The sequence below is a fragment of the Poecilia latipinna genome, unplaced genomic scaffold (genome assembly GCF_001443285.1).
Source record: "Poecilia latipinna isolate Pla-1442-1.1 unplaced genomic scaffold, P_latipinna-1.0 Scaffold1219, whole genome shotgun sequence".
Lineage (NCBI taxonomy): Eukaryota > Metazoa > Chordata > Actinopteri > Cyprinodontiformes > Poeciliidae > Poecilia > Poecilia latipinna.
In genome coordinates, this window is record NW_015113835.1 from 174,786 (window position 1) to 193,793 (window position 19,008).

At 39.5% G+C, this 19,008-nt stretch overlaps 1 protein-coding gene across 4 annotated transcripts in view; it reads left to right on the top strand.

Annotated features, from left to right (window-relative positions):
• Positions 1 to 19,008, top strand: part of mtcl2 (microtubule crosslinking factor 2) — an 89,985-nt gene that overhangs the window by 9,605 nt on the left and 61,372 nt on the right. For all 4 annotated transcript variants that reach the window (XM_015053961.1, XM_015053960.1, XM_015053962.1 and 1 more), the window contains exons 3-4: positions 150 to 272; positions 13,203 to 13,352. In XM_015053961.1, coding sequence (XP_014909447.1) covers positions 150 to 272; positions 13,203 to 13,352 — 273 coding nt within the window. The remainder of the gene's footprint in view (positions 1 to 149; positions 273 to 13,202; positions 13,353 to 19,008) is intronic.

Here is a 19,008-nt window from a genome sequence, read left to right on the forward strand (position 1 = left end):
GTGTTTCAATTCTTACATTTTAATCCATTCCAAAGGAATTAAATGCTACTTTGTTCTAAGTGTTTTCTGGTCATGTGTTGCATTGACTGCAGCAGGAACAGGGACGGTTTAGACACAAGACATGTGACGTCATGTCTTTCTCCCTTTAGGCAAACAAAACCTGCCGCATCCTGCAGTACCGACTGAGAAAGGCAGAGCGGCGCTCTCTGCGCGTAGCCCAAACGGGCCAGGTGGATGGAGAATTGATAAGGACATTGGAGCAAGATGTAAAAGTAAGTGTTAAAATCAGCAACATTTTGTATAGCAGTTGCCGCAAAATGATTTTGAATGAATGAGAAATGCAATCTCAGTGTAGCTTGAAGTTTACTAGAAATTTATTAGCTGGCTTCATAACTGCTAGTATTGGTTCTGCTGTCAAAGAATTTGCCGGTGTTGAAACTTTGACATTTACTTACTATTTTAATGTCAACATTCAAGATTCTATTTATATATTTCAGCTCTATTCAATAAGAATCAGTATTTGCTTGTATCATTTAATTGTATTTTTTTTTTTGGCAGCAATGATTTTAAAAAACAAGGATTTCAGTTTTGTGTAAATATGCTGTTCTGCACTCGCTTCTATATAACTTGCTTCACGATGACACTGGCTCCTGCAGCTTCCTGGGTTTTTTTTTAAACTTCAACTTTGGTGGTTTTTGAAATATATTTTCAACATACTGAGTAATTTTTGTTCACCAAAGGTAAATGGTTTGGGTCAGATGGTTAAAAAACAGAACCATCTGGGTTTTCCAACAGAACAATGATTCTTTGATGGCTTCACTCATGAATATGGGCTTCTGGATTTGGAGTATTGTTCAGCTGTATACCAACTAGAGATAAGAGTTCTCCCCCCGGGGATAATCCTCATTTCAGATTCTGAAATATGACCAGCATAATGCTATCATAAGTCTGTGTGTGTGTGTGTGTGTGTGTGTGTGTGTGTGTGTGTCACTGGACTGTCGCCAGATTTTGCTTCAGGGAAAAAGGGCAACTTTCCTCTCATTTATTTCAGTTATGCTCACAGAAACGTAGAAATGCCTCATCAGGACTCTGAGCTGACCTCATGATAGAGATGAGTGGCACAATGCCTCCAGAAACCTTTCAGAGCAGATTCATTTCAGACAGATACGGTTAAAGCAAGCGACCTTCAGAGCATGTGCAAATAATCTACAGTCATCCCAGTCACTTCAGGAATTCCTGATAAAAGCCTTTTCAACGTAAACACTAAGTGAACACAGGGTGGGTCAGAGCTCCCCCTGGTCAGTAGTTGCTCTTTGTTAAATTTCCAACGTTCCTCCGACATTTTTAACGTCAAGGAGGACACAATGAGGTCTTTATCCACTCTGAGAGCAAGAGAGTGCACGAGTGTGAGGCTGTCGTATCGTTCTAAGGGGTTTCCGCCCGCTGCCGCGGTCTGTCTCTCAGCTGCTGTCTCACCATCTGGTTGTTTTTGGAAGGACGGGAAGGAAAAAGACGAGTTAATATCCGGTGTTTGTGGACTGAAAGGGGAGGGGGCAAAACTCTGTCTCAGTTTGAAAATTCAAACCGGCCAATCAGAAGGAGAGGATGAAAATAGAGGGAAAATGAAAACGAGGAGTTTTTAAATTGAAATGGAAAATGGGGAACGGATTTCTGAATAGAGCCAGCCTATGTTTTTAAATTAATGATTGCTCTGTTTAAATGTGTACAGAAAGCGTGACGTGAATAAAAACAACAGACAGACTTTGAAGACAAGATTTTAAGAGGTATGTCAGGATTTTTGAAGGGAGACTCTGTTAATCGTTAATAATTCACTTGCAGTTGGTAGCACTTGTCATGTCTGCGCTGAATGGTTAATTACAGAGAAACTGTCGATTATTTACACAGAAAACATCATTGGTGCCACAGCACCAATGATGTTCCTGTGTAAAACACACACCAAGAACAAAATATATAAACCATCTGAACAGAACCCTGAACAAAATGACTGAACTATCGCTTTAAGCAAATTCTGCATCTGTTGTCTGTATTACCGAATATAAAACAGGAAACTGGAATAAAGTGTCTTCTGGGAGGGAATGCTGACCTCTCTGCATCTTTCTCACAACACATGGTCGCTTGTGGCTCCCTGGCAGCAGAGACTCAAGCCGGTCAAGTTACACCACGCTGTTCAGTGTGTGTGGGTGTAGAAGTGCATTAAGCCTTTGCTAATCTTCTCTTATTGTTGCTCATGTTTATTCTAAAAGCTTTATCACTTATAAAAGCTTTATCTTTACAAAAACAGATGCTCTCCCTCTGACCTTACCGTGACTCAGCTGTCTTGGAAAAGCTCTTAATAGTGGTGAGAATATAGGATTTCATGAAATAAGCAGGTGAGCATGTGTTGATCAGTGTACCAGCTCTTAAAGTAAACTAATTCTGATTTACTAACTAAAATATATTTCACAAATGCAAATGTCTTTTGGGGTTTTCTGTTAAGTGGGAAAGAGCCAAACTAGCCATCTGTCTGCAGCGCACCCTCTTATCAGAACATTTTTTTTATATATCTGGAACAGAAGCTACAACAGTATGGCAACAAAAATCCCAACCTTTAGGAAATATAACTTTCTCTGGTGTAAAAGTACACAGTGATCATGGGATAAAATCAGTAGAGATTAACTAATCGGGTTCGACTGGTTGTGATTGTGTTTTATTCTAAGAAATGACAACGCACATAAGAGAGAATATCCTGCAGGTTATTTGATAGGAGTAGTAAAAACCTACAAAACATAATATAGTTTTAATATTATTTCCATTTATGCATTAAGACACTTTTCAATAGCATTTATAATATTCTTATGAAACTGTAACATTTGAATAAGGCACTCACTGTTTGTTGATGTGTTTATTGATCTAAAAATGATGGGAGTTTTCAGTTTTGATACATTTTACATCCAAGTAAAAAATATGATATTTCAGTATTGAAACTAAATAGCTGAAATTTTAAAGAAAATGCTAATAATTTAATGGGATTTCAGGTTAAGAAGGTGGGTGGAGTCTGCAAATAGCAGGAACCTGGATAAATGTTTGTGTTTGATAACATCCCCATCCTTGCTGGAAATAAATATGTACGTTGGAGGCACTCAGTGTTTCGCAGCTCTTAGTCCAGGCTGACCTTAAGTTGCTCCACGGTTCCTGAGCTGCTTTACAAGAGTAAGTGGCTTAAACACTGCTGCTGCTTCAGGTTCCAGATTTGATGACTCGCCAACATGCAAATGCAAACAAATCGACAAATGCGCACATGCAAACTCTTCGCTCTCGCCGAACTTCTTGCTTTCTCCGAACTTTTTTTGCTCTCATTTTATTTGTCTTCCTTCCCACTTCTGTCTATGACTTAAGTGCTGAGTGCTGGATGATACAGAAAGATTAGTGTCACATGGATGTTTTGTGACAAGGAACGAGGATCACATGCTCCAACTTGTGTCAGTTTAGCCGTCTTGTGTGTGTGTCTTGCATGCACATGACTTGGAGACACACTGTTTGTGTGTCTGTGTGAAATGGAAACTAGTCAGTGTGGTGTAGCACTATCACATTCTCCATGAGAACATCTAACATCATTTCCTGTCCCACTCACAAACCGCTCTCATTCCCACAGGCTGCAAACATCTGGACACACACACACACACACACACACACACACAGGACATGTTTGTTGGGAGCCTAACGAAGCCAACAAAGCATTACTTCACTTAAGGGGATGACGTTATCAGGGATCTCTACTAGATCTTTTCTGCCTGAAAACAAATAGATTCTTTGAAACAAACTTTTTTATTGTTTTTACATAAAACACATATGTCATCTCTTTTGCTTTGCCTTCTTTTTTCTTACCAGAATATCAGACTAGGATTGTTGGATTATCACAATGTAAAATGTTAAAACCTGACACACAAAACCATGCAGCCAAATAAACGTTCTTTTCTAGTAACGATCACAAAAATTACAAACAGTAACATCATGTTAATCTCTGTAAAACCAGTTTGTAGTTGGCGAGTCAGCAGCCATTGAGACTTAAATGAAATTAGAACGGACTGACATGTTGTGCTTTCCTGTGTGGCAAAACAGTAGACAATATATCTCTTAATATGTTTTATGGAAGTATTCACATCGGAATACTTTCAATGTGAAAGTATTCAGTTGAACAGTTCATAGTTCAACTGTGAACAGTGAACAGTTCACTAAAAGTCCAGTTTCTAAGCAACATAAAAAAAAACAGTTTTAAAACAATCTTTGCTTCCCGAATTAACTACGTAGAACATGGTGGAGGTGTGCTGGAGATTCCTTTAGTTTGACAACATTAGTTCACAGTTGATTCAGACTGCAGGAGAGCGAGAGAGAGCAAGACGTCAAGCAGGCAGAAGCAAGGCTGAAAGTATTACATCACGGTTTCTCTGTTTCATTCTTTTGAGCTCTCCATCTTTGTCTGTTCACAATAAATAAAACTAATTGCTATGATAAGGGAACTTTTAAAAGGCAACCTTCAAATCGTTTTGTGGTGTCGGCAGGTGCGTCTCTAACCGAGAGTTTTTCATGTCGTTGCTCTCTTGAAATTAAACTACTGCATTTGCGGGGACACTAATAGTGAGAAGTTTCAGGACTTTGATTTAAGAAGCTATACAGTAAAAAGTCCTAACACTACAAAAGCCAGAGGCAGTTTGAAGGTATGGAAATTTCATTTAAAACAAACAAACAAACAAACAAACAAAAAAAACGCTCACTTGCCATACTTGCACTGCATAACTTTCCTAAAAATCATTACATGAGGGAAGCAGCAACATCCATCTGAACAATCCTGCATCCTTTCCTCATCACCATATGCTCTGCTGCGTGTGCCAAAGAGAGGCGTGGAGCTAAAACTGGACTCGGTGCAGTTGGTTTACTGAATGAGGTCAGGTAAGTTGCTCCTCATGTACGTTTTTCATCTATGCATGAACTTCGCACTGATCCCCCCCTCTGCTGTTGCACCATGTGTCATAGTGTATACGGTTCCAGTTACCATTCCCAACTCATTCTTTACTTCCCTGCAGACTGCAGAGGAACAACAGCAACTCTTGTTTGTCTGTGTATATCTCTGTGACATTAATGCTTTAAGGCATCCATTTGGTTACTTCTTTATTACAGTCTCAGGACAATGAAACATGTAATTAGAATGTTTTCAGTGCTGCCATAATCCCATAAAGTTCTAAATGGTTTAAAGTGCTAGATAAAGATGTCCAGACTAGCATGCAATTAGTGTGTTCTAAGCTTTGACTTTGTTTTCTTTTTTTTCCCCCTGTTTTCTTAAATTGAATCTCCAAGATTGGGAAACTGCGACAACCTACGGACCTTACCAGAAGCTATTCAGACTTTTAAGTGGAAACGGGTGTTTTGGTCAGACGATGTCGAGATTGTTCTAACACCAACATTTTAAGGCGGAGGAATATGTGAATCAGTATGTGGGAAGAAGAAACCAATGCTCACCAATTCCAAAATTAAACATCCGTGATGACCAGCTCCCTCCACAGACACAGATCTAATTGAAAACCTGTGAAGTAAAGAGAGCATAAGACAGGACTCACTCTTTTTTTTTATTTGTTTGTTTCGAGATCATCCACAAAGGAAGGCATTTTACACTTCTTTACCAGTGTGTCCATAAAGTGTAAGGCGGCACGTGAATGCATAGATGTGTTGATGGAATCAAAAGGATCTCTGTTGATAGTGGAGGTGAGATCACACATTCCACCAGCCAAACAAAGTGCCAGTGACGGTGAGAATCCATCACATTCCTACACCCTCTGCCGCCTCGCTCCCTGTTGCTCTCCGGCTCTTTCGTCCTCTCTCTGGAGACGCACCATCACAGGCTGAACTGGAACAGCTGTCACGCCACGGCTCCCTCCTACTCTCTCGCTCATATGCTTTTATATATAGACATGAAGCGCGCCATGGGTGATGTAATATCCTCTAAGTGGGCACTTGGAGACCATGATATTGTGCGGCTGTTTCTAAGGGTCAAGCAGCATCGACGCTTGGCATTAAAGCATGCGGAGCCGAATTGGTCGTGTTAGTAGCCACCTGCGAAAATCACTCAGTCGTGGAAATTTTGTCATATCTGAGAGTAATGTTTTATTTTACTAGTTACTATAAAGTTACACTGATTTTAGAATAAAGTAAATTGTGAATTCGGGGAATTAGAAAAAATATCTCATCTGATTTAGCAGACTTTTTGTTTTCTGGAGATGCTTTTTATTTGTTTTATTTCATCAGGAGTGTTTACTTGTCTGCTGTACAGCAGGCGGCTTGTAATTTGTGAAAAAAAAAAAGTATTATCTTCTCTTTAAATGAAGCTGGATATTTACATCCACTTTCTAAAAAGACAAAAAACATATTTTCCTCACTGCTTAACATTACACGAGTGTAAATGTTTCCCATTTTTAGGACGGTTAGTACTACCAAAAAATCTTTGTAATTGCGAAGTAACTTAATAACCATAGAGAGTTTTTGCTACAGCTTTGTCTAGATTGAGAAAAAAATCACATACATTTATTATTTGTTAGGACATTTTCTGAATTTTTTTTCACAAGCTTCTACAGGTTTACTAAAAATTTGTTCCATTCCTTCAGACAGAACAGATGTGACAGAGATTTGTCTTCCTTGCTCACACACATAATTTAGTAAATGGAAATAGTTTTGGTTGTCCTGATCTCTATAGGAAATGTTTATCCTGACTTTACATATAGAGGTTAGAGTTGGGTATATGTCCTTTATACTGTACCTGTAAAACAAGATGGAGTTCAGATTTAATAACCATGCTTGTTACCCAAACCAGTCGTTTTCTGTAGGTTTCTGCTGCGAGCTGATTCTGCAACCCTCTCTTTCCTCCATGCTAAACTGCAGGACTCAGCAATATACCAGGCTGTCTATTACATCACAAAGGACCATACTTTGTAAGCATATTTTATTGCTCTTTAGGAAAAAAAAAATCACTTACCTTCAAGGTTGGCTGAAAGATCTGAGATACTTTTCCATTTAGGTGGAGTCATCATTTCCCAACGTGAAGCCACAGTGATTTGTGACTTGGTAAAGAGCAAACTGAGCCACAGTGCTGAGCTAAATGAAAACACAAAGTGAACAATGAACAATGTCAGCTTTATGCACCGCTATGAATAATTATGTTTTATTTCACTTAATAACGGAATGGCTAAGGCACAGAAAATTACCTAACACACAAAAGAATCAGTAGAAACTAAACTTGGACAACTACAGAAAACCACATCAGCCTTAAATAACATTTCAAACTATTTTGCTCGATTGATTTTTCTGAGTACATTTCTCCACAGTGTTGTAGTAGATTATATTTATGTTGCTATATCCCAATATCCCAATAAGGTAAACAAGCCTTCTGCAAAGTTTGTCTGTTTCCACATACATTTTTCAGAAAGTGTCATGCTTTTTTTTTTTTTTTTTCTTTTTTTGCCTTTGTTGCTATAGGTAAGACAGCAGTTGTTGATATGGAGTTGACAGTCACATCCTGTAAGAAGTTAGAGCAAATTCAATCTAAGTAAATAAATAAATCCTTATAAATACATAAACAGGAACCTAGACATCTCTCCCATCTGCATATGATGTACACAGCCATATGTTACTGTACCGGCTCTGACCCAGCAGTGCATGAACTGTTTTGAGGTGAAACCTGGTATCTGTCATCAGTAACTTCATACTCAAGACTTTGAATCGAGACAAACAAATCAAAACTTTGAATCTGGATTTTTTAATTTTTTTTTTATTAGGCTTTAATTGAAACATTAATTAACCAACCAACCATGATCATAAATGACCTTGTGGATGTTTTGCTTAGGGAATAAGGCAGTGTGGTGACAGTAACTTCAATGTTAATGTCACATTGTCCACCTGTCTGTGTAGAGCATGTATTGCTTTTCATGTAAGATTTTGTCTTCACAATTTTTATCAAGCATTTTGACAGGAATGATTCCTAAGGAAAAAGTTCTTGTCAAACTTTTATTTAAACAGTTTTCAAATAAAACTAATCAAATATCTTCATCTGTTCTCTTTTGGAGTCTTAAACCTATAATTGTACAAGGGTGCATAAAAATCAAACATGCAGCGTAAAACACACACACAGCTGCTTTTTCTCCGTAACGGTCTGCAGTTTAACAAGTCTCCTTTGTGTAGATTTTGTCAGAGGGGTTTTACATGCAGCTGCTTTTGTGCGCTAAGTGTATGTATGTGTGCGTGCGTGTGTTTGCGTGTGTGTGTAGATGCAAGAATTACAGCTGGAACAAGACTCCAGTTGTTGACCGCAATCGAACGCACACAGTCACACACGCTTTCCATGAAAAATATCCTTTTGGTGACTAACTGAGGGACTGCAGTAGAATCATAAACATGAGGCTGTTTGTGCACTGGTTTGTGTGTGTGTGTGTGTATATGCTTTGCATAATGTGTTGGTAAAGAAGCATTAGAGAAAGACTGACTTTCCCAGCTCCTTCTGTTTTTTGTCTTCTCTTTGCTTCCCTATAAGTGAGCTTTAATTACACTTAAAGTGCTGTTGCTAGGTACAAAATAATGGCTTCAATGGTGTGAAATTCTTTCCATTCTTTCCTTTAACATTGAAGAACAGTGAAGTATTTAGCAGCAGTGAAAGACCAACAAAGTGATGTTAAAGCAATAGGACACTATAGAAGAAGAGGATCAGAACTAAAGAGAACTGGCATGAACTCATGGTGCATTCGATTTGTAGTCGGAAGTCAAAATGTCTGAGCCCCAAACCAGGACAATTGATAGAAGACGCAATAAAGTGGACGTTTTGCCTTGGAAAGCCAGAGGTCTTTGACCAGTTTTCAGAGTTAAAACAAATCATATGTGGCCGCCTGATGTCCCACTAGCCAGCAGTTTGTAACGGCTGTTGCCATTTTCCCTTGCTTTTCTTGACGAAATACCTTGCAAAAACATCATTCTTAGAGTTAAGTTAAAAATTCATGTACAAAAATGTCTGTTTATTGACGGCTTAGGAGTAAAATTAACGTTATTGTTGTTATAATCACCTTCATTGGTACAGATTGTATTTACAAAGGGGTTTGTAAGAACTCCGAGTTTACATAATGATATATAATCTTAGAGGTAATAAAACATAAAAAACAAGTGAAACTGCATGTATGTGTATTTACACAAAGAAAAGGACGAAAGAGGGAAAGCAGCTTGTGATATTGTAAACATGCTGATTCTGTTTCACAGCACAGTAGCTGACTACTCTGACTGTATGGTTGTTCATTGCATTCATCAGAGGCAGTCTGGGTCTGTAGCGGCTGGTTTTTGAAAATAGTGCTCTGTAGCGCCGATCTGAAGGTAGAAGTCTAATCAGTTTATATCCAGAATGCGTGTGGTCTGCACATATGTTTGCATACCTTAATATCAGTGTTCATTTCAGCAGTAGTAGAGTGTTTGGAGAAAGTATCTTTAGTGCTGCATCAGTGCAACTCTTGTAGAATATAAAAATGTCGCCTCACCTGTTCGTAACCCTTTACTTGTTAAGTTTGGACTTTTTAGGATTACATTTTACGAGATCAAGAAGATTTATGAGATCTCTATTAAATTCACTTTTTTTCTCAGCTTGGTACGGCTTTTCAAATGTCAGCAGTTTCAACATGGTGCTGGGTCTTTATGAACACCCATTACCACAGTTAAAAAGTTTGTGGTGCACTCAGTAGCTAAACAGCCAGATATTTTCCCAAATCAGCACACCATTGTTAAAGGAGCACTTTAACAATAGCATTAGTGCGTACTGTTGGGAATGTTATCTCTGTAAAGATGCACAACAACAATACACGTTTCAGATTACGTCTTCCTGGAGTAGAATGGCTGCATCTGAATAATACCGTGTAATAAATTGTTTTGGTCTAAAATATATTGAAATTCTGTAATGAGAAGATAAACCGGGAAATTATAGTAAATGAACTGGAACTGAACAAATAAGTCCAAGAAAAGACGTTGCAGCGGCGTATTGTTGGGATATTTATATCTAACTTTACAACAGAGAGCCTTAAATAACTTTATCAAAATCCCCAGTGTGCAATCGCACAAAACGCAGACTTATAAAACGACATGAATCGGAGCATGGTGGAGCCCAGGCAGGGTTTGCTTGGGTAAAATAGGAGTGGGCAGCACAAGGCCCATCATTGTGGGATTCAGCTGCAGACTGGCAACAATTCAAACAAACACACTGAGGGGCTGGCGTTATTGCAAACAGTTATGCCCAGGCACACAGGCAACTCTATAGAGAAAGAAAAAAACAACAACACAAACAAACAAATGTAGAGATATGATGCAGATTAGTGTCGACACAAAAAAGAACAAAGTCCCCTAGATGAAATATGGATTCATCTGAGTTTCTAATTGTTAGATAAATTCAGTGTCTGTAATCCGGAAACACTTGAGTTACTATTTAACCATGCCTGTTTGCCTCAAACAAACTCTCCGGTCTTGTGTTACGTTTTATGAGATGCATTATGTGGTTGGGGCCTGTGGGTCTGAATATTGACTGAAAACTCATCTCACAAACAGACGGCGGATAATGAATCAATCAGGCCTACACTGAGTTAGAGCACTGATCATTCCCATCTAGGTTTGTGTCATTTAGCAGACACTTTTTTTTATCAAAAGTAATTTACAAGTGTGGAGCAGCACTCAAGGTTTGGTCTGTGCAAATGTTTAAATTTTGTTTAATAAATGGAGTTTGAGTCCTTTTATGAGCCAATGAGTGACTTAATTAGCACACTCGTTTTCCTTTTGATTAGCTTCCAATGGGAGTCATTAAAGTTTCATGCATTCAAATCTAATACAGCATTCAGGTTTAAAAAGAAATAAATTTGGTTTTTAGATATGGTATTACACTGCAACATCAGAACACCATTAAATTTGGATCGGCTGGCAGCGCTGTTTGTGAGTGACCGTGTTGCTCTTGCTCATGTCACTCCTCTGGCTGAAACCATCTCAACAAGCAGCGTAAGAAAGAAACCCTTGATTTCCTCACCAATAAATCTATTGTTTTTTGATCAAGTTTTGCCGAAAACAAAGGTCAGCCGGTGCTGTGCTTCCCATGAAATATTGCTGCAACTTGGAGAGACACTCCACTCCTCTGATTTACATATGCTGTGAGAACAAAGGAAGTGATGATTTACAGGGATATTTTTATTTTTATTTTTTAACAATAGACGCACTGGGTCTTATAAATCCAACTTCGGAATGAAGCACAATGAGATGAGATTTGATATATCCACAGAGAGTTCTGTGGCAGCTGTAAATTATCGCCCAGGATGTCAGGTTCAGTGATTTGCAGCAACAACCAATCCCCTTCCGGTTTTCTCACTCGTTGACGATACTCCCTGAAAACAATGACGACGTTTTCTTCTCCATAGTAGGCTGGAAGCTGACGGTGGAGGTGCAGAAACCTGCCACTAATGTAGGGTTGCTCTACGAATTGGCAAACGTGACGTGAGAGGATTCATGGAAAAAAAAAAAAAGCTGTTGAGTACGAAGGCGGCACTGGCATCAGAATTTCTTTCAACTCAAATGAGGTTTCTCAAATTTAGCTTGGCCCAGTGATTCGATGACCTGTTTCTAACAGGTTTGACTAATGTGGCTGGAATGAAATGGGGTGATTTCTTGTCTTATTCTGCCATTAAAAAAAAAAAATAAAAAAATCACTTATGTAATTTACTATGAGTAGCTGAAGTAATAATTAATTCATTTGTTAATGGACTGAGATAATTTAGTACTCCAGACACATGTGAAAGTCATTCTCCAAAAAACATAAAATAAAAATGTCCTTCTCGCTTGAATGTTTTGTATGTAACCAGATGACAGGGTGGCGTATGAAGGTGCCATTTAGGCGGTCCTGGTATAAATGCTACAATGTCTAATTGTTCTCTTTTAGGTGGTTATATTTGGCACATTGTTCACGGTTTGCTTTCTCACTGGTTCGTTTTGTTTAACCAAATGCAGTTGAAAATAGAGTCGAAGCCGCTGCGATGTGATTTACTGTCGCATCGGCTCGTGTGCGGTTATCCGACCGTGGTTTGAACTTCTCAGCCTGTTATGTGACTGTTGCGGGTTTGGCTTACATGACGGCACAAAAAAAAAATTAGATGGAACAATTACATCTGAGCGAGAGCTGTGCTGCAGACATAAAGTGGTTGACTTTAGTTTCACTCTTTGACTTTTCAAACTTTTAATGAAGAGCCGCCCCTGGGAGAACACAATCAGACTTTCATGAGATCAATTTATGTATGAAATATCAGAGCCCTCCTGAGTGCTCTAGGCGTAGATTAGATAATAATAATAATAATTAAAAAAAAGTCCTCCTCTGGAACATAAATTGGAACATATAAAAAGTAAAAACTGATTGACCATAACAATCAACTTCTTTACGGAACAAACTTTTCATTTGGTGTTAATTTTATTGCTGTGGTCTTTCTATTACGTGAATGAGCATAAAGCTGTAATTACAGCTAATATTTAGCAGTACATCAGTTGTTTACCCATCAGTTATCGAGCTGTGGTGGAGAGCGTAATCTCGTCTGCCGTCAGTTCTGTTCTGTTCTGGACACGGCTCTGAAACCTCTGGGGGTGACTGTATTAAAAATTATTCTTCATAAAATATAAGAAAAACAATGAACAACCCTGAGCAACAGAGTGTCTTCAGTCAGAGGCTTTTCCAGAACCGCTGTGAGACTGACTGTTGCAGGAGATCCTTAATGCCTTATGCATCTACACTGACTCATTCAAGAAATTTCTATGAGCTGGAGCAATGCTTAATTTTCCTTTGAGATTAATAAAGTATTTTTGTCTTAAAGTGAATTGACAAAAATCCCTGAATTGGCTCTGATGACAGATTAACTGGTCAAATAATGGCTTGTGAATTAAATGCCCCATTTTTATGAATGATCAGTGTCTCTTTTGACACTCCTGTAATTTTGCTTGTAATGCATTTCGAGAGTAATTATTAAAACAAATTATTTTGCCAAAGAGATATGTCTTTCTTTCTTAATCTAAAGTAAGGTAAAGTGTATTATTTTTCTATTCCTTAAGATTTTAAGCAGTTTTTTTTTACTCACTAGCTAGCTATAACTTTTTCTCATTCCCCTTCTCCTCAGGTGGCGAAGGACGTCTCCATCCGAATCCATAGCCAGCTGGACAGCGTGGAGAAGAAGAGGAGTCGGCTGGAGCAGGAGAACGAAGAGCTCCGAGTCCGGCTGCAGGACCTGGAGGTCGCCAAACAAGTCCTGCAGCAGGAGCTGGACAAGGTCAGATTAAAAGGTTTCCACTGGTCCAGAACAAAAACTGCTGTTTTGTGATGGACCCCCGTTTATATGCATGCAGGCGATCTGATGCTCCACCAAGTGTTTTGATAAAGAACAGATTTGAGCTGCTGAGCTATTTATAGGACATTTCCTGTTAAGATGCATCATACGGCTACAGTCCAACATCTATTTGAGGTCTGATCTAAACATTTTATTTAAACACTCAGCTCAGGAGGATCCTGATTTATCCTCCCATTCACTTAGGTCTCTGAAAACTATGCTTGTTGTGCCTATTTTGTCTCGGAGCCTCAGGGGATTCTGGCTCTGATCGCGTCTTGTGTTCATTTCATCTCTGCCTCTCTGCCATCGCTCGGGGGAGTTTTTTACTTAGCCAAGTGTGTCCAGGAAAACACTGCATTGAAAACTAAAGTGGCAACTTGGATGACGAAGTAGGCCAATGTGGAGATGAACAAAACCCAATTGATGTCACGCTCCGCTTGATAGGATTTATTCTGCCAGACTTCCTGCTTTTGTTTCTGATCAGTCTGAAATTTTCAGACTGAAGACAATTTGTTGCCATGTTCTTTTTCTCATGCTTTTTTTTTCTGCTCAGTGTCCCTTTTCCACAATCTGTGCTGGCCTGATGGCCCTCGCTGAGGCCCCCCGATGTGGGTCAGAATTGGATGGTTGGGTTTCTGGCAGCTGATCTGGGTTTGGCTGCTTTTGTCTGGGTGAACTGTGTGTTCCCACAATGCATTCATAAAGTTTCTTCTTGTTTATGGATGTAGGGCAGCCAAGAGGGATGTACAACACACACATGCCTTCATTTGATATCTACCTTTGGCAATTTTGACTATATTTTCATTGCAGACATTTTCACCCCCTCACCCTTACTGCATTGGTCACTTATTAGCAGAATTTAGTGTCTTCTATTGATTATGGAAAGAAGCCAGAGGTGCTTTGCCCAAACTCTTAAGCTAATTCAACAGCATTTTTCAGTGTGGCTCCAGCCAACAGTGAACTGACAAAGCTTCCAGAAACAGGTCTCCTTCCATTTCATAAAGCCAGTACTTTTTCTTTGAACGTTGTAAAATGTTATTAATTTGCCTTTCGGCTGCTTTTGATGTGCTTCTCTCAAGACAAATAGCTGATACTCTGAATTGGATCCGTATGCTTTTACTTTTATTGCTGAGTTTCACCAACATGTGTAAAACTAGTTGTCATGGTTTAATCTTTGTTTTTAAAAGCATTTAGTTTGTGCAGAATAAAGCTGTTTTAGATATTTTATGAGAGCGTTCACATTTAAATCCCTAACCAAAGCAATGCGATATTGCATTGCCTTAGATCCTCACTATAGTACGTATCTAAAGCTGTCCATGCACATTAAGCAGCTTCATCAAAGCCAATGTGCTCTGGTTATTTTCGTCTTGTCGTGTCTTTTTGTTGACTAACTAAATGACTGATTTGCTGGAGTATTTTCTGGCTCTTAGCTCACGGTGTGTGACTAGGCCGTTTCATTCCACACGTCTGTTTATTGTCTGTTGAGCAAACGTCCAAAATCCCTTCTAAGAAGGAGCCTCTCACCCTCCTTGCCCTGAAAAATGATGATTCAGAGTTTGTGTTCAGGCTCATCTGCAGTGGAAATTCTCACTCATCCGTTTTTCACCATTTGGACACACAGTGCAGCTACCGTGCTCTGCAAGAAGCGTTCACATTTTTTTCCCTCATCGGAAACCTCAAATGTCGGTGTATTTTGTTGGGACCTCGTGTGACAGAGCAACACGGGTGTTGCATAACTGAATCAGAAGAAAAAATACACATAGTTCAAAGTGTTTCTTTGAAAACATCTGAGATTTTTTAGTCAAATAGTTTTTTTGTTTTTGTATGTTTTCAAAAGAAATTTGTGAATAGCTTAGACATATTAGATGGAAAGTACCTCTGTTCAAGCCCTGCTACTGATACTCAATTTTATTTATACATGGACTTTGACTGGGCCATTCTAACATGACATTTTTATGAAATCTAAACCACCCATTGTATTTATGGCTGTATGTTTAGGGTAGCTGTTTTCTGGAAGGTGAATCTACGCTCCAGTCTGAAGACTCAAACAGGTTTTGTTCCTGTGAACTCTGAGCAGGTCCATGTCCCTGTTGAAGAAAAGTTTCCCTGTCTTGTTTTACTGTGGGGATGCAGGCTGAGTCACGGCACACATGGTCTTTTACAATAAGGCCTAAAGGTTTACTTCTTAATTCTTCTTCCACATGTTTGTCATGTCCCAAAACCACAAAATCAGGACTTCTTCTCTGATTAATGATCCTGTCCAGTTTAGCTCAGTTGACGCCACAAATGGTTGGTAGATTTGTTCCTCCGCCCTCTTTCCATTTTCAGATGATGGCTGGAACAGAGCTCTGTGATGCTTAAAGCTTCAAACATCGTGTTGTGATCTGACTCTGCTTTAAATTTCTCAATAACTTTCTCCCAGACCTCCGAGACCTTTCACAGAACAACTGGAGTTAGGTTTGTGGTTGCAATGAGACGGAAGGCGAAACACTTCAAAGGGTGTGAACACTTTGCATGGCACAAAGCAGAAACTATGACTAATCAAGGCGAGACAACAGAGATATGTTTTGGAAATAAAGAGAGAGATGAAGTAGATACACAGAGATGATTGTAGTAAGGGTAAGCAGACCGGTTCTGACCCACGTGAACACAAGTACCATGTAAACACGCAGACAATGAAGGTCCTAAACTTCACAGTGGTAAGACTGGCTGCTGAATTATTGACTATGTGGCAGCAGCAGCCCACAGTCTGCACTGATATCGATATTCTTTAAGAAGCAGAGGCGCATGGAGCTGCACCTCTAGGCTGTGAATGTTATACTTGGAACTGGAGAGACTAAAAAAAAAAGAAGAAGAAGAAGAGGTCTGCCTGCAGCTTTTGATGAATCAGCTCTGAGAGGGAGTCCACATGAAGTGGATTCCTCCGCCGGGCTGGACTGCGATTGGAGCAGGTTCTGCTGCTTCTTTCTTGAGGATCAGTTCAGATTGTTGGAGGATTGGAGTTGCATGATGCAAACAGGATTTCAGGCTCCGTGGAGATCCATCAAACATGTAGCTGCATATGTAATGAAATGAAGTCTAGGTGCTTTGTTTCAGTGCTCCAGATTGGCTTCACACTATCTCAAACCATCATGAGCCATTTCTGAACACTGACCTTTAACGCACATACCTTGTAAAACATACATTATCGATAATGAATTCAATTAAGCTGACATTGTTCACCGCTCCTCATTTTCTCTGCCCGTTTTTCTTTCCTCCCATCGCTCACCCACGGCTCCCCTCCTGTGTTCTTTTAATTTATTTCTCCCCATTTATTATCATCTCCCATTCTCTCTCCCTCTCCTCCTCCATCTCTCAAACAGAGACGTACAGGAATGCTGATGCAAGAGTTTTATTTTCTCCCTCCCTCCTCTCCCCTTAAATCCTTTCCTCGTCCATCTCCTCTTCCAGCCGGACTTCACCTTCAATACTTCTGTCACATCAAGGCTACCACTCACTCATTCCTCTCTCTCTCTCTCTCTCTCTCTCTCTCTTTCCCTCCCTCCGTCTCTCTCTTGTTTTCTCATTCGTCCACACTTCCTGCTCCCAAACCATCGATCCGTTCAGCTGTGGGTGACCTTTGGAGGTGGGAAGGTTGCTCTTGATGATGGGATGGATGCACTTCAGTTCCACAGGGATGGAAGCAATAAGGGACGGACTTGTTCTAAAGATGGTTAGCGGGAAACAGATGATAGGACTTAATAGAGGCATATTCAAAATGATATTGATGGAGAAAGTCAAACTGAATTTATGTTAAAAGTTAAGGGAGAAAACAGTAACGTCGTCAGCTTGCCTCTGATTTGTTTCAGGTCAGGTTTTGTTTACAGCCAACGCCATTACGCCTCTTCTTCTTTTTATTGTGTACATGCTACTTTGGCTCCTGTGTGTATTGCAAACACACTCAAGACTTTCCACAGAGTCTGCTGGTGTGCATTGGTATTTAAATAAATAAATAGGAGACATGCTGGTAAGATGACTTTGGAATGATTCAGTGTATTGATTTGAATTGAATCTCTTTCTTTCTTCGCGTATAGAAAGCTGACTTGTCCTTTGGTGTGAACTGATGCTACTGAAATGAATGAGATTGAGCTGAATTAATTAGGATATAAATGCTCTGCTTCTTGGTTTGTATTGTTGACATTCAGTATTTATGATTTATAAATGCCGTCTAGTGACCGGGACTGCCGTTTCCCCTGTCCAGTGTCGCTTATGTGTTTTAATAGATGACTCTGACTAAGTAGCAGGATCAGATGAAATATGTTTGAGTTATAGTTTGAAAAATATGCCGCATGCCAGCTCTCATTTGTTTGTTTTACCTGCAACCTCTCCTTAAATCAAGTGAACGGAAAATTGCAAAGAGAAAAATGAGATCAGAAAAAGCACTAAAGGAAGACGGATGGAAGAAAAGCAGCTTCGATAACTGAGGAATTACACAGAATGAAGAAGGATGGAGAGAAAAGGAACAACAATTATACAGTAAAAGAGAAAAAAACAAACACAAATGCCTGGACTGAACCATGTGGGGGTTTGTAAAGAGGAAGGCTGACAGAGGAGGAGATAGCTGCCCAAATTAGAAAAAAAACAAAACTTTAATGAGTGCCGGGTGAGAGGAGGGAAAATTATAGCTGTTCCCCGACTTATTTTCTTCCCCTCTCCTCTCTCCAGCTGTTCTCTTTCTCTCTTTGTTTCTCTCTGCAGATTTCTGAAGCTAATATTTCTCCTGAAGGTCATTCAAGACCCTTCCTCTTTGTCTATATGTCTGAACACGGTGATGTAGAATGAATCGGCTCAAGGTGGCAAGCAAAAGGCAACAGACTCTATACAACATCATGGATATTTTTATGCTTGAACAGTATTTACCGGAACTGTACATTAGCTTTCTGGTCGAAAACTGTTGCCGTCATATTACCTCATGCTGTCCTTGGAGGAAAAAAAACAAACAAACAAAACAAATCAAACTTGTAATTGCTCAGGCTTACGGGGTTTAAAAATCGACTTTACACCTGAAGGCAGCAGCTCAGGAGTGAACCACTCCAGACATTTCTTTCGTACCTTTCTGTGTTTTTTTTTTTAAATTTTTTTATACCTCCTTCCTTCTCTTTAAGTCCTGGCAAAATGCTAAAGGAAGCTGTTCCCTGCTGTTCCTGACTTTCAGGAAGCGCTGCCTTTTGTTTGCAGGGAGCCGAGGGATGTGGGGCGAGGGTGGCTGGAGACTTTATAGTGTGTATGTGAGGCTGCGTCTCTTTGTGCGCATTAATGTCCTTTATTTTAGCAGTGAAAAATAAAGGTGCCATGGGAAGCTAAAGGCGAAAGTTTTTAAGTTTAAACCTTCATTAACCTACAGATACAAGGAGATCATTTAGGGTGCATCAGAAATTCATAGTCTTTATGACGTTTTATGCTGCTATGCTTGTTTATTTGGAGTCGGACATGTTTGAGGTACTACATGCATTCAGAAGCTTGTTAAAGCTAACAGAAAATTAGCAAAACACATGACAGCAACTCAATACACTTAGGCATGTAGATATGGCGAAGACGCATGACTGATGCTCAAACTGAA